This window comes from Symphalangus syndactylus, chromosome 19 (assembly GCF_028878055.3).
Source record: "Symphalangus syndactylus isolate Jambi chromosome 19, NHGRI_mSymSyn1-v2.1_pri, whole genome shotgun sequence".
Classification (NCBI taxonomy): domain Eukaryota; kingdom Metazoa; phylum Chordata; class Mammalia; order Primates; family Hylobatidae; genus Symphalangus; species Symphalangus syndactylus.
Genome location: NC_072434.2, coordinates 32612939 through 32638535, shown reverse-complemented (window position 1 = coordinate 32638535; position 25597 = coordinate 32612939). Strand labels below are relative to the sequence as shown.

Genomic DNA, 25597 nt, shown 5'->3' with positions numbered 1-25597 from the left:
CTGAGAGAAACAAATCTATTTACACTTGAACTAGGTATTTGAACATTTATTTTATACCATTACCTTACAATTTCTGAACTCTAGAAATGTTGTTTTATTGACACTGGTAAAGTGCTGGAATAACTAGGTTTTCAGGATTTGAAATTAAAATAATTGTACCAAGTGTGCTGATTACTGGTTCCTAGAATGTAGAAAGGGAAGGAGAAAGCAAGCAAGTTGTTAAGGAAATTAAAGGTTTGCTTTCTCCTTGACATGCCTTATTATCACACTGATTTTTCTGTATGTTTGCTGAAATGTTCTGTTATTTGAGAATTACTTTATCTGAGTACTTTAATTGTAATTGTGTCTCTAGTATTGATTTCCTAAATACAGTTAATAAACATACTACTGTCGTTGTTCTGTTAACCATAAAAAACAACTGAATAGTAAGTATCCCACCTACTTGGGTTTTCCATAAAGATAATTGAAAGAGACCTTCAAATATTTCCATTAAAAAGTCTTGGTGAATTTTCCCCAGGTTCTAACAAACTATATCAAAATAGAACTCATTTCATGGAAAAAAGGAATCCCACAGCATTTCTTTTTAATAACTGTTCAGCTACAAAATTTTATTGGTATCTTTTTATGTTCCCTCTAGAGGATGTAATGCACAAAAGCATTGCCATGGAACATATAAAATTACAAATGAAATTTATTGTAAAAAGTAGAATGTCTTCTAGACTGGTGTCAGTATTTATTTCATTCATAAACCAAAACTGCAGTATAATATATTCATTGTCAGCAAGTTCATGTGTGTAAATTGCCATCCAATGTTATTGACTGATATAAGACAGATATTGAAAAGACAATTTAAATTTACTCTTCCAAACATAAACTGTTCCACAAAAGCACTGTAAAAACTCCTTCAAGATTTTGGGTTGTGCTTGACATTTATGGTTAACTACATAATTTGGTCGTGTCATAATCCATTGTGTTTGGCAATTTGGCATTAAACGCCTGCAGAGCAGATTGGATCCTCACCACCTCACTAGTAGACAGCTTGAGTCTATGACGAAGCAAGCAAGAGAAAAGATCTAGACGACGCTGACCAGGTGGGGAGAGTTTATTTACACGGTCTCTGATCTCTAGTAGTTGCAAAAGTGCTGAGTCCTGGGATCCCTGAGTATAGGGGTAGTCCAGCTGCAAAATCAGGTCCCGAATTGCTTCAGGGTCAAAGTGCATGCTGTAGCCAAACACTTGAATGTTATTGATTTTCATATAGCCCAGGTTCCGGGAAGGGTCAATAAACTCCAGAGGTTCGTAGTAAATGCTCTCATTACCATTGGGGCCATTGGACTTGATGCGACTCCTCAGGTAGATGTGTACTGTCTCAAAAAATGTCTTCCATTTGTTCCCCAGAGTTAATGTCCAGTTATAACACTGCAGGGGGAGGTCCAACTTAGTCCGCTCCCAGTCTGGAAAGCTGTTTTCATTCACAGGCATAAACCAGCTCTCAGAATGGCTGCCTCCGAAGGGGTTGATGTAAACAGCCAACACTGGCTCCAAGGTGCTGTTTTTAGTTAAGCAAATCTGTAAAGAGAGACCCAAAATCATATGGACCAGACTTGACTTGTACTTATTACTCTTCAAGGTGAGGAGCATCCGCTTACGCCAGGAGGGATCAAACCAGCTATTGAGGCGCATGTCATTGCTGATAAAAATGGCATGGACTTCTATTCGTCTGTCCGTTTTCTGCAGCAGATATTTCATCTCGAGATCTTGCAGGTCAGTTTCAAAGCCAATATAGTGATCGGTGGACTCGGCGACTTCAGGCTTGCAGAGCCCCTGGCTGAGCATGTAGCCGGTGTTGCAGGTGCCGCAGCGGGTGCGGTTGTCTGGTGCGCATGTCAGGCAAGCGGAGGCATCTCCCACTGTGCAGGGCAGGAACGCGGTGCAGACCACCTGGTCGTTCGGACACGTGCACGAGTGCGTCTCTTCTGAAAAGCTGCCTAGGAGGCCGTTCTCATTGCAGTAGAGAAAAGACTGGATGCGAGTAAGCCAGTAAGTTGAGGTTCTAGAAATACAAAACAGAACGAATCTACATAAATAAAAAGATATTTTGTGTACTGCAGTAAACCTTAGCTCTGAAATCTTTACTATCATTTCTTCAGGTCGTCTCCAGCCAGTAATTTAAATGAAATAAAAGATTCATAGAGCTCATAATTATACTATATAATACACACACACACACACACGTGTATGTATATTCCATTTATCATTGAACAAAACAAGATTAGAGCTATACTTGATCTGAACTGCAATATATTTCTAAATATGTGATATCTTCTAAAGAGATTGCATGCTATCTCATTAGTGCACATGGAAGACGATTGTAAATAAAAATGGGTCATTATTATTTTGAAATAACAAGAAGAAGAAAGGTAAGTGGTTTTATCATAAAATATCTGTAGGAGAATTAGAGCATATAAATGGTGATTGTTCATTCATTTACTCTTAGCTTTATAGACCATTAGTGTTGCAGGAAGCATGAATAGAAAGTAAAAGAAAAATGAAAGAAAAACAAACAGCTCTAAATTGTCAATCAGTGTATTTAGATGCTAGGGTTGTCATCAACATTGAAAGAACAAGTACCCACTCAAAGAGATATTAAAACATGTTTGAGTTTATTCTTACAGGCTGCTCAAGAAAATAGTTGAAAATATCTCATTAAAATCAACAAGCTCCTTCAATAAGGGGTAAGTGTGTTAGTTTAATGTGTTTGATTTGAGTCATTAACTTTTTTTTCTCATCAGGTTAATCATGATTCCTTTTTCAAATCTCACTTTTCAGATTTTCTCACGTTATTTAAACTATTTTGGTGTTTTAAAACCAGTAAAATAATGAGGGAAGAGCAATGTATAATACAATTCCTTGTTTTCAGTTTGTTGCTTTCTCATACTGCATGTATGATCATGGGAAAAGTTGCACAGCCTCTGTAACACACAGTTCTCTCATATGAAAAATGGGAATAGTAATATCTTCCATGTTGAGATTTTGTGAGAAATAAATTAGCGTCAAACTCTATGCATGTACTTAGAATATTGCAAAGTGTCTGTTTCACAGTAGATATACAACAGTTCCATTTTTGGTATTCTTATGCTTTTTGGTGTTCACATTTAATACATTTTGGATTTCCTGCAAAATATATATGTTGTACTCAATCCTTTAAATATCTACTTAGTTTTTCATAGTGCCTTTTTCTGCTTAAGATTTTGTATTGCTGTGTATTTACTTATTTATATTGTTTCTCTCATTACACATAATACCCATTTGCCAAAATCTTGTATGTTTTCTTTCATAGCTACGTAACCTGTGCCCAGTAGAATGCCAGGAGATAACAAGCCTTTAATATTTATTGAATATGGAATAAAATGCATGGATTAGCCAAAGGAACATTTTCTTAAGAAGTGTATTTTTAAGTGAAATTTAAACCCTAAACTGAACATTTAATACACTTGGAAAATCCTAGCTTTGAAGTAGCAGGTAGTAAAGTAATACAACACTTTATTTGACATTTGCACAATTAAAAACATACAAAAGCCTTTCTTGTCCAGCTTCTCTAAATGCAACTGTGTTGTATATACTCAGAATAAAAGAAAAAAATAAATCAAATCTAAGCCAACCATAAGACATTTTCCTTTTAATTATTTCTTATACTGAAAATCACTGATTGAAATCTTAAACCTATTAGATTCATGGTTTGAATATGTCCCCCAAAGTTCATGTGCTGGGAACTTGATTGCTAATGCAGTGATATTGTGAGGTGGTATCTAATGGAATATGGTGGGTCCTTGGAGAAATGCCCTCATGAACAGATTAATGCCCTTATCTTGGGAGTTAGTTTCTTATAATTGGGCAAGTTTGGCTCTTGTTTGCTCTCTGTCTTGCCCTCTCTTTGCCCTTCCACCATGAGATGCAGCAAAAAGTCCCTCACCAGATGCCAGTTTTTTGATCATGACTTTCCAGACTCCAGAAACCTGAGCCAATACATTTCTGTTCATTATAATTACCGAGTCTGTGATACTCTCTTATGGCAGCATAAAGTGGACTAAGATAATTCATTTCTGAATTTCTCTAGATACTTTTAAGATAAATTCTCTCAAAAATTCTCCCAAAAGTATGCCCAGTGTGTTGTGAAATAACAAAAATGTGAGGCTATTTGGCACTTCATAAACATTACATCAATATGTGAGTGTCTCTGCTACTCTTGCTGTGGTTCCTTGTTTTCTCACCACAGAATATATGTGCAAAAAGCTTCCTATTGCTGGTTTACAAAATACCTTGATTAATCATTTCTGTATTCAGTCTTAGAATGCAGATGTTAATACTACAGATTCATCATTTACAGTTACTGACATGTTTATGCCATTTCATTCTTTTTCTCAATCACATTCTTTCCTCCTTTACACCTTCCTTTTTCTTTCTTCCTTTTTTCATTGCTACCTTTCTCTTTCTCTGTCCTCTCCTGTTTTTGCTTCTTTATTCAGTTCTTATTTATGTATATCTAATATAAACTACATAAAATATACATCCTATCCAGATGAAAATTATATTTTCTTCCCCGAAACCAAAGAATTAATTCCTTGAGCCAATTCATCTCCCACTGCAAGCTCTAATCATGTTTCCAAATCATAAGAAGAAAACAAAAAATGAAATTAATAGACCTAAGGCAAAGATAGAGCTCACAAAAGTAGGGCACTGTAGAAGGAATCATTTGGACACTTTAGAAAAGCAAGAACTTTTTCCAGCTTTCTGTCTTTTTTAATCCTTTGCACGTCTGGCAAATACATTATGGAAGGAAAGCGTTTCAGCTGTTGGATTTCAGCTTCTTGGGTTTCAGCTCTCATGTATGAATACTGATAATTCAGCATACTGCCAAAGCTCTGGTACCCTGGGACTAAAGAGATAGTATGTAGATTTTCTTACTTGCTCCTTTGTGTCCTTTTTCCTCTAGCACCTACCTTTTGACTATTTTGCTACATTCCACAAGGAGGAAATAGATTTTTCAAGAAAGAAGAAATTTAGTTACCTGTTTTTTCTTTACTACTTGTGTAATCTTAGTGAAAGCAGCAGTCAAAAATTAAGCAAATTTCAGAATTGTATGATGAATTTTTCACATAGTTGGTTCCCCCACCCAACAAGGTAAAATTTAGCTCCCCTCACTTTATCTTAAAACTGTAAAAAAATTTTGGAGACAAATGTCCTAACAATTCAAAATTAGTTTGTATCAGGTGTATTTCCACTTTCTTTTTATGCTTAAGTATTAACATAAATAAAAGAAGCCACATTTTATTCATGTATACACGTTCGTTAGACACACTATTTACGGTCTACTTGGGCTAAGGATTGTGACCACATGGGTGGCAAGTAGGTCTTCTGTTGTTTTTTATCAAACATGTGGCAATATTCCTGGCATCTGTTTAATAATACTTCAGTAAACATTCTAAATAAAAGAAGGAAAAAAGGAAGGGAGAAAGAAGACAGAGAGAAATTAAGGAAAGGGGAGGGATAAATACATTATAGTGAAGGAACTACAGATTATGGAGGAACAGAAGAAGGCAACTAGAATGCAAACTTTAAAAAAGCAATTGACATGATAAATACCATGATTTGGACCAATTCAAGGATATAGAGAATCTTTATCTATCAGGAAGAGTTTACGTTTTGAAAATAATTCCTCAAAAATCTTTTAGGCAAAAGAATTATGAGCAGAAAAATACCTTCTGGAGTTCACTTAAAATTTAACTGGAAAAATTAATCATTAGCTAAAAGGTCATTAATGTTTATATCACTGAGAAATCATGTGACATACTAGTTTGAAATGTTTAGACAGCTGTTTATTCTAGTCATCTTTGTTCAATCTATAATATTTTCCATTTATTTAAGATTTGCTCTTCTCCACAGGATATACATTATACATGTGCCAAAAGAGGACTAGAGTAGGAGTATGAATATCTGACTTCACAGCCATAGTTTACCCTGTGACCTGTGACAAGTTACTTAGCCTCTTTAACCTTCAGCAGAAGCTTTGGAATTCAAGCAAATATTTGTTCAAATTATGATTCTGCATGACTGTGGACTATCAATAGCTTTCTGGGTCCCAATGTGTTGAACTTTGATTTCACTTGCTGATCTGTTGCCAGGATGAAAGGATGTAACACGTAAAACCCACCTACGACAGAGTCTTACACTTGGTAAATGCTCATAGTGAAACAACATGAATGAAATGTTTGACTATACATTTTTTTTGTTTTAATGAAAATCAACTTAAGATATGATTATTTCTCTCATTAAAGATGGTAGGTATGATTGGTGAACCAAGTTCCTGGGCCCCACCCCAGACATAAGAATTTCTAGGGGTAGGATTCAGGAATCTCATGTTAAAATATGCAGTCCCAGAGAACTATTATGTATATACAGAGGTTGCAAGGTCCATTATGTATGTAAATCAACAACCCAAAACTGTTATTAGGGATTCCTTAAATACCAGCTAACCATCAATATGGAGGAATATGTCTACAAGAAGGTAAGGAAAAGTTGAAAGTTCTGGAGAGAAGAGGACAACAGCAGATGGCTTTTAATTTATATGCATTTTGGGGCTCTGTGGCAACTATGTACAATAAAATTTATAAACTGTAGTAGAAATTTTACACATAAGAAGAATAAGCCACACACTAAAGCCTATCATAGTACATCACTTCTGTTCTGGTCCAGTAATATTAACTGTTTGGTGAACATCTCTCATGTCTGGGGCAAGTCACTTCTTTTTTTTTTAATTTCATCTCCTTTCAGTAGTTTGTAAATGCTAACCCCCTTTTAAAATTTGAATACAATTGAACCTTATCTATTTTAATGACTTAGTTACATATCTATTAAGCATTAGAATGAAGACAAACTCAGAGGAAAAAATCTAAATATTATTTTTTAAATATGTGTTGAAAGTTTTGTTTCACAGAATAACGGAGTGAGGGAGGGGGCAGATGGAAGCACTTAACAACCTCAGGGAAAACAGTCATTTATTGCCATAGCAGGACAACATCAAAGATACAATAACTGTTTTTTGTGATGTAACATTTAGGTTCTTGAGTGACAATACACTATATTCGCTTAAGATCATTTTCTTAGGAGCCAGACTGTCCACTTCGAATCCTGTTCATTTACTTCACCTGGAAAATAGGAATTAAATATAGGGTTGTGCTAAGAATTAAAGCACAGTTGCAGGTCAAGCATATAAAAGAATGCCTGTGCACAGAATAAACAGGAAATAAATGTAAACTCTTATTCCTGTTATGAATGTTATTCCTACTATCATCTTTTAAAGATATTGTGGCATTTTCTTTATTATAGCCACTTTTTTTTTTTCTCAGAAGATGGAACATTTCGTTTTATCTTCAACAATTCATGCACTCATGCATAGTATTACACTATATCCCTGTGTTTCACCTTTTTAAAAATAGATGCCATTTTAATAACATGATCAAGACTGTATTTAAATATACTTGTATGACCTCTTTGTGATCCTTTTGAAACCCTCAAAAATATGCAAAACAATATTGCTCAAATTCAGGACAGACATTCTAGATGTGTAACGCTTTGCACTGAAGTATTAGAACATATGTTGGTAGAAAAACAATTACCTCGTCTCATGGTTAAATCTGCTCTGAGCAGTAATAATCTTATTTCAAAGGTCTCTTATTCCAACCTTCTAATCCTTTATTGCTCTCAAAATCTGTGCAATGTGGATCCAAACTTTAAAACCTAAACAATATAATTTCAGAATCTTTTTGAAGTTAAAGATTAGCACTTTTTTATGGTTAGGCTATTTTATTTCAGCCTTCATAGATTTGTTATTCTCAGACGTGAACACTTTAAATATAAATTTGGAATTAGGCATCCACACCATTTAAGCAAGCATAAGCTGATTATTAGCTCAGTCACAGACAGATAAAACCAAATAAAATTCTGTCACTGTCTCTCTAGACTCTTGCTGTGGCCATCTCAGTTTTGGCAGCATTGCCTAGGGCTGATGTTGACACTCCTAACACACAACAGTTTCACTCTTGGAAATACTTTTACACTCTGAGAAAGGGAAATGTCACTTTCAAAGATCCCTCAACTTTGAGTCTCTCAAGAAAGTACACACACACACACACACACACACACACACACTTTAATTTATTAACCTAAATTCAATTATCTACTAATAATTTTGCCTTGCAAGAAGGCGATGAATAAGTGCTTGAAGCAGTTGAATGTGTAGGTTGTATTTTAAAGATAATATTAGCTGATGTTAACATTCATTGAGCTTTTCTCATGTGCACAGTTATATTACAAGGATTATTTCATTGTCACAACTCTCACTACTCCCTGATATAAGTATGCTTGTTATCCTAACTTATAAATAAACACACAAGTTTTAAAAAGTTTAAATAACTAGAACCTGTCCAAGATCTAGCAGCTAGTAAGTGTCAGAGCTAAAGGTATATCCCTGGTCTCTATTTCTCCAGAATCACAGCTTCTTATCATCATGAACTGATGTAATTCAAATAATTTATTATTTCATCTGGTTAAGTGGTGTACACAGAAAAATCTGCTTACTTCTCAGAGAGCTATAGAAGTTTTCTGTCCACATCTATGCTGCATTTGATAATGTAGTTCAAAAATCAATAGATAAATCTCTCTTCCACTTACAACATACAATATAAAAAGAAACACATCAACAGTCAAAGTGAGAAACATGAGGCACACAAAGATAAACACAATTACTTTTCTGGAAGTAAAAAAAAATTACCAAAAATAACATGTATTTTAAAAATTAGCATACACATGCAATTTTCTATCAAAGATTACTTACTGTCAATTGAAATATATTTTTCACTAAATCTTATACATTAAAAAGGTTTAAAAATTATTATTATAGGCAAGTTCATGCTGTTAAGTGGTTAGTATGATTGAGGAATATGGATACATGCAACTATTTTGCAAATAGGAGCCATCAGGCCTCTCCTACGTTCTTTTATAACATCCTGGTATTCACCCCCGCATAATATTTATTACACCAGGTCACTATTATCAACCCAGCTACATCATTTGTATCCTGTGAGAGAAAACAACTATATACACACACACATATATATAATGAAAATGATTATATATATATAAAACATATGTTTATTTCACAATTTTATTATCATAAAAAATAATGAGCTGAATATCAGCTCATTCCTTTGTGTCTCAATTAAAGCAAGAATTTGGTTTCTGAAAATCTTGAATGTAGTTTTTTAAAAATAGTTTTATTAGATTTGTATTGCCAATCTAATCTACTTAAATTGATCAATTTCTGATTGCATGACACCCCAATACCTTTCATATAAAAATATAAATTATGTTGAAGCCTTTACATTCTGACAACATCTAGTTGTCATTACTCAATAAAATATTTTCTTCAAAGCCCTTACATTCTGACAACATCTAGCTGTCATTACTCGATAACATATTTTCCACACTTACAAATCTGTCCTTGTTACCCTCCTAAATATGTCATGTACAATTTCAACTACATGGAATTTTCTTTTACAGAATCGAATGGCCTTTTTCCTCTTCTTAGCCAGCTCAGGATTTAAATTCAATTTTTCTTACCCTAAATGATCTTCCTTAACAATGTAACTTACAATGACTTACTATTTTGGACAAGTGTATTAATTATTATTTATATCACTGTATTTGTAATCAAGCCCTCTATAACAATATAGTGTTGTATAATAGATTCTTATCTAGTGATTTCAACAAAAATATACCATTCCTGATAGTATCTGTGTTTGTCTATATGTTAGCTTTCCTAATTGGAGTGTAATCTCCTAAGAAAGAAGAAAATGTATATTGTTACACTAGAATCCCTGGAGACTAACAAAGTGCTTTTTCTCCCAACCCCTCCAAACAAAATTGCTAGATCAAAATTGACCTGGACTTACGTTGGTGAGAAAATGTAACAGTGAACACTCTTAAAAACTCTCATACTGGGGAAAATCAAATAATTATGGCACTGAATTTTTTTTAATGAATTTATGATCTGGAAAATAATAATCTGATTTCTGGTATTGTAAGTCATGTGACAGCTATGTCATCAAATAACATGGCATTCTAGACTCTATATTATTGTTTAGGAGTTTCATAGACTAAAATGTAATTTCAAAATGGATCATCTTTAAAATGCTAATGTAGATGGAAATACTGAAGCTGAATAGTTGTCAGAAACTGGGCCATTAAAAAACAAAACAAAACATAAAACACCAAGATAATATCACCTTCTGGGAATCCTTGATAGGTGAACTTCATTGATCAAAAATGTCACCCAAGTCACACTTACAATGCAAGAGCTTTATATTAACATTTTCTAGTGCTTGAAATAAAATTCTGAACTCAGAATCATAACTGCATTAATAGAGATACCACAAAATCACCAGGAAATAATAGGTTATGTGGCCCTTACAAATGTTACCTCTTATGAGCATAAGCAAATCGTGTGTGTGTGTGTGCACACTCTGGTATAAAATTTGTACAATGGTTTAAGGAATGACAATTCATAACTTTAAAAGTCGGCTCATTTAAAATACTAATAGAAACAGTAAAATGTGGTCCTATTTCACCTGACTTTGCTTTTCAGGAAGAAGAGTACATAGGTATTATCTCCTAATTTTTCTAACAATTTAATATTACACTATGTTTGCAGAAAATAAAATCAGAATGTATCAAATGACTGTTCTAAAGACAGAAGCAATTTAGTATGCCTAGCCATCTTTGGCCACATTATTTTCCAGATGAGACTACAAACAATGATGAATTAACTTAAATTACTATCTCACATCTACATAGAAAACAAATATTTAATCCTTGGTTTTCCAGAGAAAGTTACAAAATGTAGACCATCTCCCTCACCTCAGTGACAAGACTTCTCACTAACCAAAATATCATCTGATTGGAAAAAAAAAATGAGTCTCTGGATGATATCAGCAATGACACAAATCAAATAGGTATTCAAAATACACTGTTCTCTCTTACTTGTGGGGTAAACCACAACAATACAAATGAGAGCCTTTTATCAGCTGGCAGGAAGATAGAGATTTGTGTTACTTGAAGAGCTTCATCTGTTCAGTTAGCAGGGAGAAAATCCGTAAGTTTTTTCCTTAGTGTTTCTAGTTCAGCATTAATGTAATTTTTGAACAGTAAATCCACTTTGAAATCATTTGGATGTCAGATATTATTGTTTTTTTGTTTACAAAGTTATGTTAACTTATCTTTATTTTTGTATTTGTGTATTGCTTTTATCATGTGTTGTCTTTTGATATTAAAATGATTCTTTGGAGGATAAAAAGAAGCCACATCATATGTAAATAATTGCTAAAACCATGATATGAAAAGTTTCATTTTTTCATATATTTACATATGATATGTAGATTAAATACCTGTTCAAACAAAAATAGTTTGACCTTATAAAATCATATATAATTATCAAGCCAAGGATTAACAAAAGTCATTCTAGACATAGTTTACCAGATCTTCACTATGCACCTACTAGAGGTCTGAGTCACAATCTCTCCAGTATTCAGAGCCATCAACCTATTGACACATTCCTCATGTACACCATAAAGTAATAATCATAAGTATACAATGTGATGGCTAAGTTTTGGTGTCAACTTCACTGGATTGGGGATATGCAGATAGCTGGAAAAGCATCATTTCTGGGTATGCCTGTGAGGGTGTTTCTCGAAGAGATTACCATTTGAATCAGTGGACTGAATAAAGAAGATGTGCTCTCACCCAATGTGGGCAGACACCTTCTAGTCCAGTGAGGACCTGGATAGAACAAAACGTCAGAGGAAAAGCAAACTCATTCATACTCTCTTCTAGAGCTGGCAAGCTCTTTTTTTTCCCTGCCCTTGGACATCTGAATTTCAGGTTCTCCAGCCTTTGGACTCCAAGACTTGGACAAGCAGTCCCTCAGATTCTCAGGCCTTCAGTCTCAGACTGAGAGTTACACTATTGGCTTCTTTGGTTCAGAGGCTTTCAGATTTGGACTGAGCCTCATGACTGGATTATCTGGTTCTCCAGCTTGCAGGTGATCAACTGTGGGACTTCTCAGCCTCTATAATCATGTAAGTCCATTCCTCTAATAAGTCCCCTTTCATATGTGTGTATGTATATCTGTATATATCTATTCTATTGACTCTGTCTCTCTGGAGAACCCTAATACAATAAAGAGAACTCACTATGTACACGATGGGCTATGAAACATTTTTTTGTATATTAATGCTTACTTAGCCTTTGCAACTAATATGTGTGGTGAATGCTATAACTGTCTCCAGTTGTAAGTAGGGAGAGTAAGGTACACCGGATACCTCATAAGTTACAGGACAGTCTGTCTCGGAAAATGAGGTAGAACTCATGCTCTCAACCACTCTATTATCTATCATGTTACTAGCACAAGAAAGGCACATAAAATATTGTGAAAAAAATATTGAGAAAAGATATTTTTCTAGGTAATTATAATCTCACACCCTTCTAAGGTGAGAGTTGTCTGAAACGTTTTAGGCAGCCCAGATAAGCTTTGGAAAAAAATGTGAGCTGCTCTACTTTCTCTGGATGAAGCAACACAAAGTAAGATGGGCATGTAACTCATACTGACATCTTAATATCATCATGATATTTTATAGTTTCTCTACAGTTTAGCCAAGTACACTCTACTAAAACACATATATCATAGAGTATGTTAACGCCAGATGACTGTGGGAGTCCTGTAGTATAAATGGAATTCTGAAGTGACTTCAATCAGGATATCTCAGATCTTCTATTCAACCAGCCTAAAAACTAAGAAAGGGTCAACTCACCTCAGCTGATGTTTTTGGCCATTAGGAATAGATTTTTAGGTTACATCTATATTCCATGAAAAAAAAATTACAAAAACTGAATGGACACAGGGCTAAAACCAAGTAGCCTTTGATTTTGGAAATTAAATTATTATGTAAACCCTTTGAATCACAATGCATGATTCTTCCAGCACAAGATAAACTTGTCAAAAAACTATCATGAACCAGAATACACTGTTTTATTAAAACTTTAATTGGATCACGTGGTCAGGAGATTGAGCTCATCCTGGCTAACACGGTGAAATCCCGTCTCTACTAAAGATACAAAAAATTAGCCGGGCATGGTGTTGGGCGCCTGTAATCCCAGCTAGTCAGGAGGCTGAGGCAGGAGAATGGCGTGAACCTGGGAGGCGGAGCTTGCAGTGAGCCGAGAGCAGGCCACTGCACTCCAGCCGGGGCCACAGAGCAAGACTACTCCATGTAAAAAAAAAAAAAAAAGAACTTTAGAACTTTAATTGGGACAGTGGGGAAGGGAATTACTTTGGACTTGATGGTAATCACCTCCTTATTTAAATAGTTTACTCAAAATATTTCTATTCTCTTTTTAATTAGTAGGTCATCTTTATACATATTGAAGTGTTACAGTATCTGGTTGTGTAAGGGGCAAAGGGAATCTGAGGAGGTAAGTGAGAAACAGCAACGTGATATGTAATTTAAGAGTGGGTGCGTTATTTGCCATTGGTGCCTATGCAATATTCACAGGTCTATTATTCTTGCTAATAGGACCTTGATTTTCTTCAACACAATGTGCCAAAATAAAACAACTTTTCCAGTTTCCCTTAGAGTTAGAGGTAGCTATGTTACACAGTTCTGAAACAAACAGAAGTCTAATGTGGGAGAGTCTTGGATTGCTTCTTACTCCTTACGTCAACAGACATGGCTCACTCTACTACCTTCTGCTACTCACCCTGAAAACGGACATGAGGTCTCAAGCTGCAGGAGCCATCTTGCCGTTTCAAAGCCACAAACATAAGGAAACTTGAGGGGAAAGGAGGGTAAATCATGGATAATTGGCCCTGAAAACAAGTTGAGGGACCATTGGAAGCAATTTCTTCCTATATTAAAAAGAAAAATTAAGAACCTTCTGTGAATGGAGATTGGAGGACTGGAGGAGTGTTCCAGGGGTGAAACAACTTGAATGGATTTGCATACTGAGTCTCAGAACAGTGTTTAGAGGAAGATATATCAGAAACTAACTTGTTTTTAGCAACTCTAAAATGAAAGCCAAGCAGGCCAAATATTTTGAACTTTTGTGGAATAAATAGATAAAAGGGTGAAAATCTGAAAGAGGAAGCTGAGCCTATTGACTCAACGGACAGGTGATTTTCTTTCACCAAACAGAGTAAAAACATATAACAATACAACAATCAAAAAAAGTAGTAACAACATGGGAGAGAATGTGGATCTTTCAAGCATGACTGCTTATACCTGAAAGCTTTTTAGTGCTTGTTGAAGATAAAACCTGGAGGCATGTAAAGAAAAGGCTTTTAAAAATTAAGTATGTGTTTTCAGCCTCAGCAATCCATATCACAGTGTTCCTGCAACAATGTCAAATTAATGTTGAGAGTATATGCTTTTTGCTTGATTTATGAGGATATATTCTAATGTCAAATAATGATAGAATATTAACTGAAATGAGACTGAAATCATTAAATATTTCTATGCATTAGTATATTATGAATTCCTTGACCATGGCACCACAGGAGGCAAGTAGCATAGACTCTGTCTTTCACAATGCTATTTTGTTTTTGCACTGAAAAGCTTAGAAAAATACATTTACAGTGTTGGATTTTGAAAAACAATTTGTAAATTAATAAGTTCATACTGAATTTTTAATCCAATGTGTACTTTTTCCTTTTCTATAGAATCAAAAGTCTCCCTTCAGTGTCTTCTTAACTGTATTTGGATTCTTGTAAGGAATATTTTATTCCTCATTTTAGTTTATTCCCACATAAATCACTCCAGTAAATGATCTGAAGCTTAGCATGTCCCTAGTCCTCTAAATTGGAAGAAACCTGACACATATATCAATGCCTTAAGTTGTTTTGGTGAGAATTGTACTGAAACATTACATTCCCCAGGAAAGAACTCAGGATTAAATCAAACCTACTTTCATTTCAGTATTCAAAGCGCAGGGCTTCATGTTAAAAGAAAATGATGTAGTTCTTTTTCTTCATGAAAGCATTATTGAATGGTACAAACTTTCAGCTATAAAATAAACTGTGGGGGGTGAATGCATAGTATGGATGGTGAAGGATGTTTTAATTAACTAGATTGTGATAACTGTTGATACTACACAGTGTATATGCATATCAAATTATATTGTACACCTTGAATATGTACAAATATTACCAATTAAATATTTTAAGATAATAAAAAAGCAATAATCAATTGATTATTATTATAACCATGGTCATAGTCCCTATGTACTAATTATTATTCTTCCACTCCTCCTCATCCTTAATTAATAATTGATTAAGTCAATTGATTATCATTCTCCCACTCCTCCTCATCCTCCCTCTCCCTTAACTTCTCCTGCTGCTCCTCCTTCTTCTTCCTAACCATCTTTGGACAATTATGCGATGTCACTTGAGTTTATTATCTTTATTTAGAGAGGGCGAAGATTGTGGAACATAAAGTTCTGAAACAACTTGTCAGTCCCATTGCCGAAAAGTCAGTCCATTTAAAATATATGGACAAAGAAGAACATAATCCCAATCTTTCACAGAATTATGCTAATTAGTTAACCAAACAGCATGTGTCTCCTTTAAGGAGACGTTAAGTAAGTTTCTATACATTTACCCATTTCCAGATATCTGGAATTACTGAAAAATAGAGTTGAGTCAAAATAAGTCAAAATTAGGTAGAACTATACTCTTGTTTATAAATGAGAAAGCTGAAATAACAATAGCAAATTACTCCAGTCCTCCATCAATTAGTGGCAAAACTAAAACCAGGGTGCATATTTCTAGTATATTGCAAACATGATAGAACAATGGCTGGATTTGAGATATGAAATGGGACCTGTCCAATCCATGGTTTGGGGACTCCAAAGCTGTGTGATTTGAGGATATATTAACTTCTTTTGGAATACATTTTTTCACTAATAACGCCAACTAGGTTTTGCCAGAATATCTTTAAATTTCTTTCTAGCTTCAACAGTCTACGTTTTACCTGAAGCCTCAGGCATCCTATGCTTCTTCACTAAAAATACTTAGATTATACCAGTCATACAGTTTGGATATTTGCACCCACCCAAATCTCATGTTGAAATGTTGTCGTCAGTTTTAGGGGTGGGGCCTGGTGGAAGGTGATCAGATCATGGGGGCAGAGTTCTCATGAATGGAGTGAGTTGTCATGGAATCTGGTCCTTTAGAAGTATATGGCGTCTCCCCCCTACACATTCCTCTCTTGCTCCTGCTTTCGCCATGTGGCATGCCTGCTTCTGTTCTGCCTTCCACCATGATTGTGAGCTTCCTGAGGCCTCCCCAAAAGTAGAGCAGATGCCAGTACTATGCTTCCTGTAAAACCTGCAGAACCGTGAGCCAATTAAACCTCTTTTCTTTATATTTTACCCAGTCTCAGGTATTTATAATAATGCAAGAATGGCCTAATACAAACCCTAAAAAATGAGTACCTATAAATTAGATTATAGTAACAATAAAGTTTGTTAGTCAGAGCTTACTTAGTAGTACTATCCAAAGGAAAACAACAATCTTGTTCTCTTCAAATATTTTAGAAATAAGTTTGCCACTGTGTGTGTGTGTGTGTGTGTGTGCGTGCATGTGTGTTTGTATTTATACTGGTCTCTTCTAAATACATTGTAATTATATAACACCGAAGTAGGATCATATCACGGCTCAAATCACAGTCCTTCAATCATCTCATTTAGTACACAAATGGAAATCCTTAGAGTGGCCCTTAAGACACTATATAGTTAGGCCTCCCACTACTCTCTAAGCTCACCTGGATTTCTTTCCCACTTTCTCACTCCACTCCAGCTTCACTGGTCTCTTCACTATTTTGAATAATACACATTTGCTTCTCTATCTGAGCATTTACATTTGCTGTTTTGTATTTCTGGAACCCCATTGCTTATATATCTGTACAATTTATTCCTTAATCACTTTCAGATCTTTAAACTATTAATAATATTTTCTTAGTGAGGCTTCTCATAGCTATCCTATATAAAATATCTGGCCACTGTAGCCCTCTCTAGCATCTTTCTCTGCTTTATTTTCTTGTTGCATTTATTTTTCATTTTTCTGTTTTTAAATGTGTTTCGTATTGAGAATTTTACATCTAATGATGGCAGGAATTTTTATCTCACTTATTGATGGTCATAGTCCCTAAGTACTCAATAAATATGGTAAAGAATGAATGAATAAATGATAGGCATACTTAGTAGGTACAAATATGCACTCTGTTGAATTTGCCTATATTCAATTTAGAGAAGATTTTCTTAGATATACTAGAAACAATTCTCAGCAAAGTAGAAACAACTGTACTTGAAAATTATGATCTAATTCTTCTCCTTTTTGCTCCCAACACTACACTTCAGTTTCCAGAAATTCACTCCATTCAATTTTCTCAACCACTGTGATATTTAGAATAGACATTTGTTTTAGGGGAAAATTTTAGAATACAGCAAATGAGAAGAGCAAATCAAAATGTCAACCCTTGAAGATGTTTCTCATCTATAAATTGACAAATATTTCTAGGTCCCAGGTTTTCTACAGTATCTTTAAAAAAATGTGAAAAAGAAATGTCTATGCTTATACATGCTATTAGCAATACAAACTAAGCTTAAACAATTACAACAATAAAAACGGGAACACCTGACTCTCTGCCTCATCAACCACAGTGGTTTTTGGATACAGAGATATGGAGAAGTTCTGAAACTGTATTTGCCTTGGACAGATAAGAGAAGAGCTCATGAGTAGTCAGCAATAACTGTGGGAAACCGAAGGTGACATAATCTCTTACTGCAGCTCTACCATGTGATTACATATAGACTATGGTGGATGAAATTGATTTTCTAAACAGGTTCTATGTATCCTTCTATTTGGCTTTCTTTTTACATTCATAGGAAAATGAAATTCAAAGTGTATATGTTTCTTTGAGAAAGAAAGCAAATAGATTACCTCAAAAAGTTGACAGTCATTGGGAGAGTTATGCATATTAACTTTGCTAATTCATTCACTCTATTCCTATTTTTATTCCATATCACTTAGGATAGACACATTCGTCATCTCCTGTGTAGTGTAAAATCAGAGGAAAAATGAAGTTGTTTCCTAAAGCTGTATACAATACTGTCTATACTTGATATTTTTTATCCAGATAATCCTATGCTACAATAGATTCTGGCAGCCTTGAATTTCTCCTCAAAATAAATGTCATGTAGTTCCTGAAAAATGCTAATTGAAAGTATCTGCCTTTCACAAATGTGGTTAAAAGCTACCATTAAGAGCTGAAAATTGATTGAAGTAGGCAACATCTGCTTTTAGAACTAAAGGCTCTAACAAACAATGTGTTATTCCGGCAAGTGGGAATACACATACTTTAGATTTGCTATGGCATGTCACACACAAGAAAATTAGCTTTCAAAGTGGTATGTCAACATTAATTTTCATAGTTTCGTAATATCTCTAATCATAACCAATGGTGTTAGACAAAAACACCTGCTGTCCTTTCTGTTATTTGTTTGTAAAATTAAATTCAAAGTGGCATAACTACTATGTAACTGGCTCTCCACCCTGGGGTAAGATGTCTTCAAATGTTCTTGCAGTATCAGTGGTTGGTGTAAACATAACAATCTAAAGGGACTAAACACAATTTCAAAAGAACACATTTGCATTACTTTTCCTAATAGATTTTCTTATTCAAAAATCAAGTGACAGAAATATAAATTTGTATTTATGGAATAGTCACCTGAAGAGAAATTGAAGAAAGAATTAAAGCCACGGAAGTATTTACCTATTTGCATATGAAATATTTTTTATTCTATTATGTTCTCTTTTGCTTAATGAATTGGAGTGCCTTATGTGACTTAAAATTTCTGTATACCAAATGAATTCAATTTTTTTTACAACACTGTCAAATACAGGGCTTTGGATATAGGGACATCATTTCCTTACAGTTATTCTCAACTTTAAAAGCTTATGACTTGTTTAAATCAAGTTACAGTTGGTGAAAAGGGAGTAATTGCTGCTACTTTTGCTATTTAAACTCCTCCTCCATACAAAACATAGTTGACCTTCTCAGCATAATGCCTTTGCAGAATATAAAACTAAAAGTGTAAATCCTTTTGTAATCCAATTGTTTCTTGTTAGAAAGAATGTCTCATTGTTATTTACAATAAATTAATCTAAGAAGAAGCATCTTGTTAAAGGCTTTATGGTTGTAGTATCAATCTTTTAACATTAAGTTAAACAACTTTCTATAAGAAGCTTGTGTCAGTATAAACAGAAATGTGCACATAACAATACATGAAATTTATAAGTATTTATTAAGTTCATACTCTATAAATAATTGTTGAAAACCTGAAAAGACACAATGGCTGATATTAAGGAGACCATATTCAATCTTCATTGTTTTTAACTATTATTTTAAATCACTATTTAGTATGAAAATTTCAAACATACACCAACAGTAGAGATTCTACCTGAGGCCCCAGGTGTTTATTAGCTAGCCTCAAACATTACTCAAATCTTGTTTTATATGTTTTATCTACCAATTCCCAATTTTGTTAGGTTGGGGAAGCAGGTGTTTTAGAATTTTTTTTTTTTTTTTTTGAGACGGAGTCTCGCTCTGTCGCCCAGGCTGGAGTGCAGTGGCGCAATCTCGGCTCACTGCAAGCTCTGCCTGCCGGGTTCACGCCATTCTCCTGCCTCAGCCTCTGCGAGTAGCTGGGACTACAGGCGCCCGCCACCACGCCCAGCTAATTTTTTGTATTTTTTAGTAGAGACGGGGTTTCACCGTGGTCTCGATCTCCTGACCTCGTGATCCACCCGCCTCGGCCTCCCAGAGTGCTGGGATTACAAGCGTGAGCCACCGCGCCCGGCCTAGAATGTTTTAAAGCATCTCCCAGATCTCAAGTAATTTCACATTTAAATATTTGGTGTGAAATTCAGTATATATCCTCAAGTTTTAAATATTAAAAGGATATTAACTTACATAATCACAAATATCATTATCACATAACAAAACCAGCTGTAATTTATAGACAAGAACGAACACATGGGCATATTCAAATTACCCTGATAATCTAAAAATAATTCTTTTTAATTCTTAAAAATTAGGATTCAACAAGATTCTGTTCATTTCATCAGGTAGTTATGTCACTTAAGTCTTTTTCAGTCATTTCTTTTTTCTCCTCATGCCATTGACTTTTTGTCGGAAGCAGATCAGTTTTATAAAATAGCTCACATTTTGGATTTGATGATGTATTCCATGTGGTATCATTTAACTTGTTCTTACCTCCTTAATTAATAACGTGTACAGCAGAAGTTGTCATCAAAGTTTTGGTTAGATCCAAATGCATTATGTTTTTGGGCAAAGGATACAAATAAATCTCATAAATAATGCTGAATCCACTATGTTTTAGGCTTAAATTTATATTCTGTTCCCAAATCATACACACAAACACACACATACACACAATATAAACAACTCTGATTTCAAATAAAGCTCTGTGATTCTTGAAAACTATTTATCAAGAAATAGTCTGCATTTTAAATAGAGGTAAGGAAATATGGTAGCAGTGGTGCCTATTATAATAGAAAGTCTTTGGTTATAGTCCCAGTATAACTATAAATTAAAGATGTTCACTTTAATTTTTACTTTTAAAACCTTTACTGTATAGATAATGATATTGACTTATTGACTGGTGCTTATATTTTAATTTTTAATAAAATAAATGTTTCATAAGGACTTACTTTTACCAGAATGGCTAATAATTATCAAGTGCCTACTATGTTCCAGGTACTTTTCTAAACATCTTGCCTTTATTAACTCACGTGGAACTCACCATGAACCTGGGAGATAAGTACTAATGTCTTCATTTCACAGAAAAGTGAATCACAGCCTGGAGCAAAGTAACTTTAACATGAACACTGAAATGGCTGAGCTGGGATTTGAACAGGCAATATGGTACTCTTATGTGCTACTTAGGACTGCCTTTCCACAAAATCAGCTCCTTCTTAAAGGCATAATGAAGGTAATGGCATTTCCTTCAGGCAATTAAAACATCAATCAATTGTAAAAGATCCATATATACATGAAAGTGGTAAGCGGTGCTGAGGGAAAAAGACTTTTTTTGTTTTTTCAATAGGGAAATAGAGAAAACCTAAATTATTCATTCATTTGTTTAGTAATTCATTCGAGGAACATTTATGGACCTGATAATTTTTTAATTTTAGGCATAGTCATCCATTCCATTTCTCTCATCAGGCCATTTTATGTTCTTCCTGGTTTGCTTAATTGTGGGAAAAGTTATGTTCCTACATTAATAATAACAGTTAAAATATAAACTTTTAAAGTCTGTCTAGATAAGAAGGGAAGCAAAGGATAATTGCTATTTATATTTTTCCGATTATCTGATTAGCACCTAAATAAAAATATTGCATTCAATTCTGTACTCCTATTATCAGAATTAATATAAAAACATCCATTTATTTTTCATATCATGACTTCTTGATAGTTTCCAAATCTTTAAAACATTACATTACACTAAAGTTTTTTTCATCTGTTTTATTTTTCATTTTATTTTTATTTTATTATTATTATTATTATTTTGAGATGGAGGCTCGCTCTGTCTCCAGGCTGGAGTGCAGTGGCACGATCTCGGCTCACTGCAAACTCCGCCTCCCGGGTTCAAGTTATTCTCCTGCCTCAGCCTCCTGAAAGCTGGGATTACAGGCACGTGCCACCATGCCCGGCTAATTTTTCTATTTTTAGTAGAAATGGGGTTTCACCATTTTGTTTGGGGGGTCTTGAAACTCTGATCTCGTGATCCTCCCTGTTCGGCCTCCCAAAGTGCTGGGATGAATGAATTGGATTGCCTTATGTGAGCCAGCGTGCCCAGCCCTCTTTTTACTTTTTTAATCACCTATTGTCAGTAAGTTTCACTTATACGGAGTGCAGGGGTTTATATTTCAGACAAATTTTTAGTGAACTGCTAGGGCATTTTATTCAGAAAAATCATGAGGAACAGGAAAGGCAACAATGATGAGATGTAATTGTATTTTGATTGATTATTGCCTTCCACATATATTTTTGTGTTGTAAAATCCTTAAGCTGGGAGTCCTAGATTCTGAAATAGCATCATCTAACATGGAGAACTGTTGTGCTGCTGGTGTACTCCCACTGGGGGCTGCAGGCTACTCCTCAGCAGGGGTGTGGCCAGAGCCATACTCAGCATCTACAAATCCTCGAAGAGCAGCTGTTTGTTAGCTTAACTCTTTTTCAGTAAAGTAAGTAGTTGAATCCATCACATCTAGCAAGTAGATATGGTACTTCTCTGTTTCCTTCAAACTGCTAGATGAGCATTGCTTTTACTTTTTAACTTATTTTCTCTTTTGAGGAAGAATAAGTTAACTACTTTCTATGGGCATTCTGAAAGACATATTTGAAAAAATCCAAAGCCTAGTCATTAGCAGCTAGTGATTCTGAATTCAAAGAATGTAGAATTCTGAAAATCCCAGGTTTTCCTTATTCCCCTTCAGCACTAGTTTTTCTCTATTACAACCTTATTTCATTGCAGCCAATTCACAATAAAGTACTTCATAATAAAATTTTACTATTCCATGAAAATGGACTAGAAAATAATTTGTTGTACAGAATATGTGTATTAGAAAATACAACATAGAAAACAAGAAAATAGCAGGTTAATTGATCATGACACATTAATATTGTCATATAACTACTGTTTTCTTATAATGTCAAGCATTTAAATACAATTTTACAAACCTACTTTTTAATTTATTTATTTAATTTTAATTAATTAACTTTTTTTGAGATTGTGTCTCACTCTGTTGCCCAGGCTGGAGTGCAGTGGTGCAATCTCAGCTCTCTGCAACCTCCGCCTCCCGGGTTCAAGCAATTCTCTGCCTTAGCCTCCTAAGTAGCTGGGATTACAGGCACCACCACCACGCCTGGCTAATTTTTTTTTTTTTTTTTTTTTTGTATTTTTAGTAGAGACAGAACTTCAACATCTTGGCCAGGCTGGTCTTGAACTCCTGACCTCGTGATCCATCCGCCTCGGCCTCCCAAAGTGCTGGTATTACAAGTATGAGCCACGGCACCCGGCCCAAACCTACTTTTTATTAAGTACAAAATTTTTCTAAAATCGCTTGTTTGTAAACCAAAGAGAGAACCTTTTAAACATACGATTTGAATTAAGCATACACAATGCCAAAAGATAGGTATATCTATGTCTATAGACTAAGAATAAAAAAAGGCAGTAAGTTAAATTATGACATATCATGTAGAATTGAAATCAAACTTGGGAAAATACAAACAAGAAAGATATCTTTTGGTATAGCACAACATGTTGTCAAACAAAGTGAAAATGACCACAAAATAAAATTATCTATGAAATCATGAATAAATAAGGCATATTGGCAAAGCTGAAAAACAAAAAAGTTTTAAAAGGCAACCTCCCGCTGAATCTAACACAAAACCGGCCGGAGCTATAGTTTACTTGGTTAAGAGCAGACTGCCACTACTGTACCGTACTGTACTGTACTATACTGGTACTGTATAACAAAATGTGTTTCATTATTTGGGGATATGAAGAGAATGAAAAATAGAATATTAATATTAGAAATTAAAACAAAACCGATTTTATAAAAGCAAATTACAGTATGATAGAACTAAAAGCACAAACCAACAATAATTGTACAATTAAGAAAAACAGCACACATTAAGGTAACTTAAAACAAAGACTACAGAGTGATAAAAATCAAAACAGAAATATCAAATGTTTATGAAATCAATTTGCTAACAATATGCTATTGATATGTTTGTATTTACTGCAGAAGTAAATAATATTTCTACAAATAAACACTAAAAATATTGTTACCTTGGTTCTCCTATTTTGAAATATGTAAAATGCTGACAAAAACATAAATTACTTTCTATATGGAAACCTTGCATAAGCATTAATATAAAAGTTTAGACAGTAAGTTCTATTGAGTTCTAATTATCTGTCAGCATCATTTTAGATACTATTGTGTGGGGAAAGTGGAAAAGGGAGGATTAGAAAAGAAAGCAGAGCTATTCTTTATGAATTCTAACTGCCTATTACATTAGAACCTCAAATATATGGAATGAATCAACACATGAAGTAAAATAGAAAATAAGCAAATTAGGAGTATGTAAATAAATGCAAGAGGAATTTTAAAAATTCCATTTGAAATAACCAAATGAGATGGTAAATGAACTGAGGCTTGTAGAATGAATGTAATGTAATATGTATGTATGAATATGTAGAATGAATGTAATGTAATATGACTAAGTGGAGGAGGATAATAGAGCAATATTACTGTGAAGAATATTATATTACAAGGGTAGTAGCAGTGAAGTGACATGTTTCAACTGACATGATTCCAACTGCCTGTGAGAACATTCCACTTGTAAAATATACCATCAACTTTAATTTTGTATGTATATCGAATCCTTCTCTTTTTAATATTATTTTCTGCCATTAGATCCATTGTTTAACTCACTTACATAGTCTTGAATTCATACATTTGTTCCTTTGTACATTCATGTATTGATTCATTCATATACTGACTGGATAGATATGAATATAAATATTATACTGGGTTGAATAGTGTCCTCCCCAAATCTATGTTCATTCAGAATCTCAGACATCATCTTACTTGGAAATAGGGTCTTTGCAGATATAATTGGTTAAACTTAGATGAGTTTATATCAGAATAGGGTGGGCTCTAAATTCAAGTCCTTATAAGAATAGGAGATTACAGAAACATAGAGGGAAGAAAGCCATTTGACAACAGAGGCAGATTGAAGTAATGCAGCTACAAGCCAAGCAACACCAGGAATCACTGTCATGAAAGCCTTTCTCCCTAGAACCTTCAGAGGGTACATGACCTGGCTAAAGTGGGGTGAGTGGAGGGGGGAGGGGGGAGGGATAGCATTAGGAGATATACCTAATGTTAAATGACGAGTTAATGGGTGCAGCACACCAACATGGCACATGTATATATATGTAACAAACCTGCACGTTGTGCACATGTACCCTAAAACTTAAAGTATAATACAAAAAATAACCTTGATTTCAGAATTATATTTTTCAGAACTTTGAAAGAATAAATGTCTGTTGTTTTAAACCATCCAGTTTGCAGTAATTAGTTACTGCAATCTTAGGCAACTAATACAGAAATAGGTGTAAATATAGTGTTTTGTCTGTGCCAGCTACTGAGATTGTAAAGATGCATGAATCTGAGGTCATGTCCCTCAATAGCAGAGTCTAGGGACACTGGGAATCACTTTTGAATTATCCTTCTCTTGGGACAGAGAGTTGCAACCAGACTTGAACTTTCTAACACATTATTGTTGAGTGTGCCAGACTTCAAGATTTACCCGTCTTCTCAAACTGAGAAGTCTCT

At 34.5% G+C, this 25597-nt stretch overlaps 1 protein-coding gene across 6 annotated transcripts in view; it reads right to left on the bottom strand.

Moving 5' to 3' along the window:
• Nucleotides 1–673: 673 nt before the first annotated feature.
• BRINP3 (BMP/retinoic acid inducible neural specific 3) overlaps nt 674–25597 on the bottom strand; it is a 378045-nt gene continuing 353121 nt past the window's right edge. For all 6 annotated transcript variants that reach the window (XM_055233832.2, XM_063613754.1, XM_055233830.2 and 3 more), the window contains one exon: nt 674–2053. In XM_055233832.2, coding sequence (XP_055089807.1) covers nt 937–2053 — 1117 coding nt within the window. In that variant the 3' untranslated portion in view covers nt 674–936. The remainder of the gene's footprint in view (nt 2054–25597) is intronic.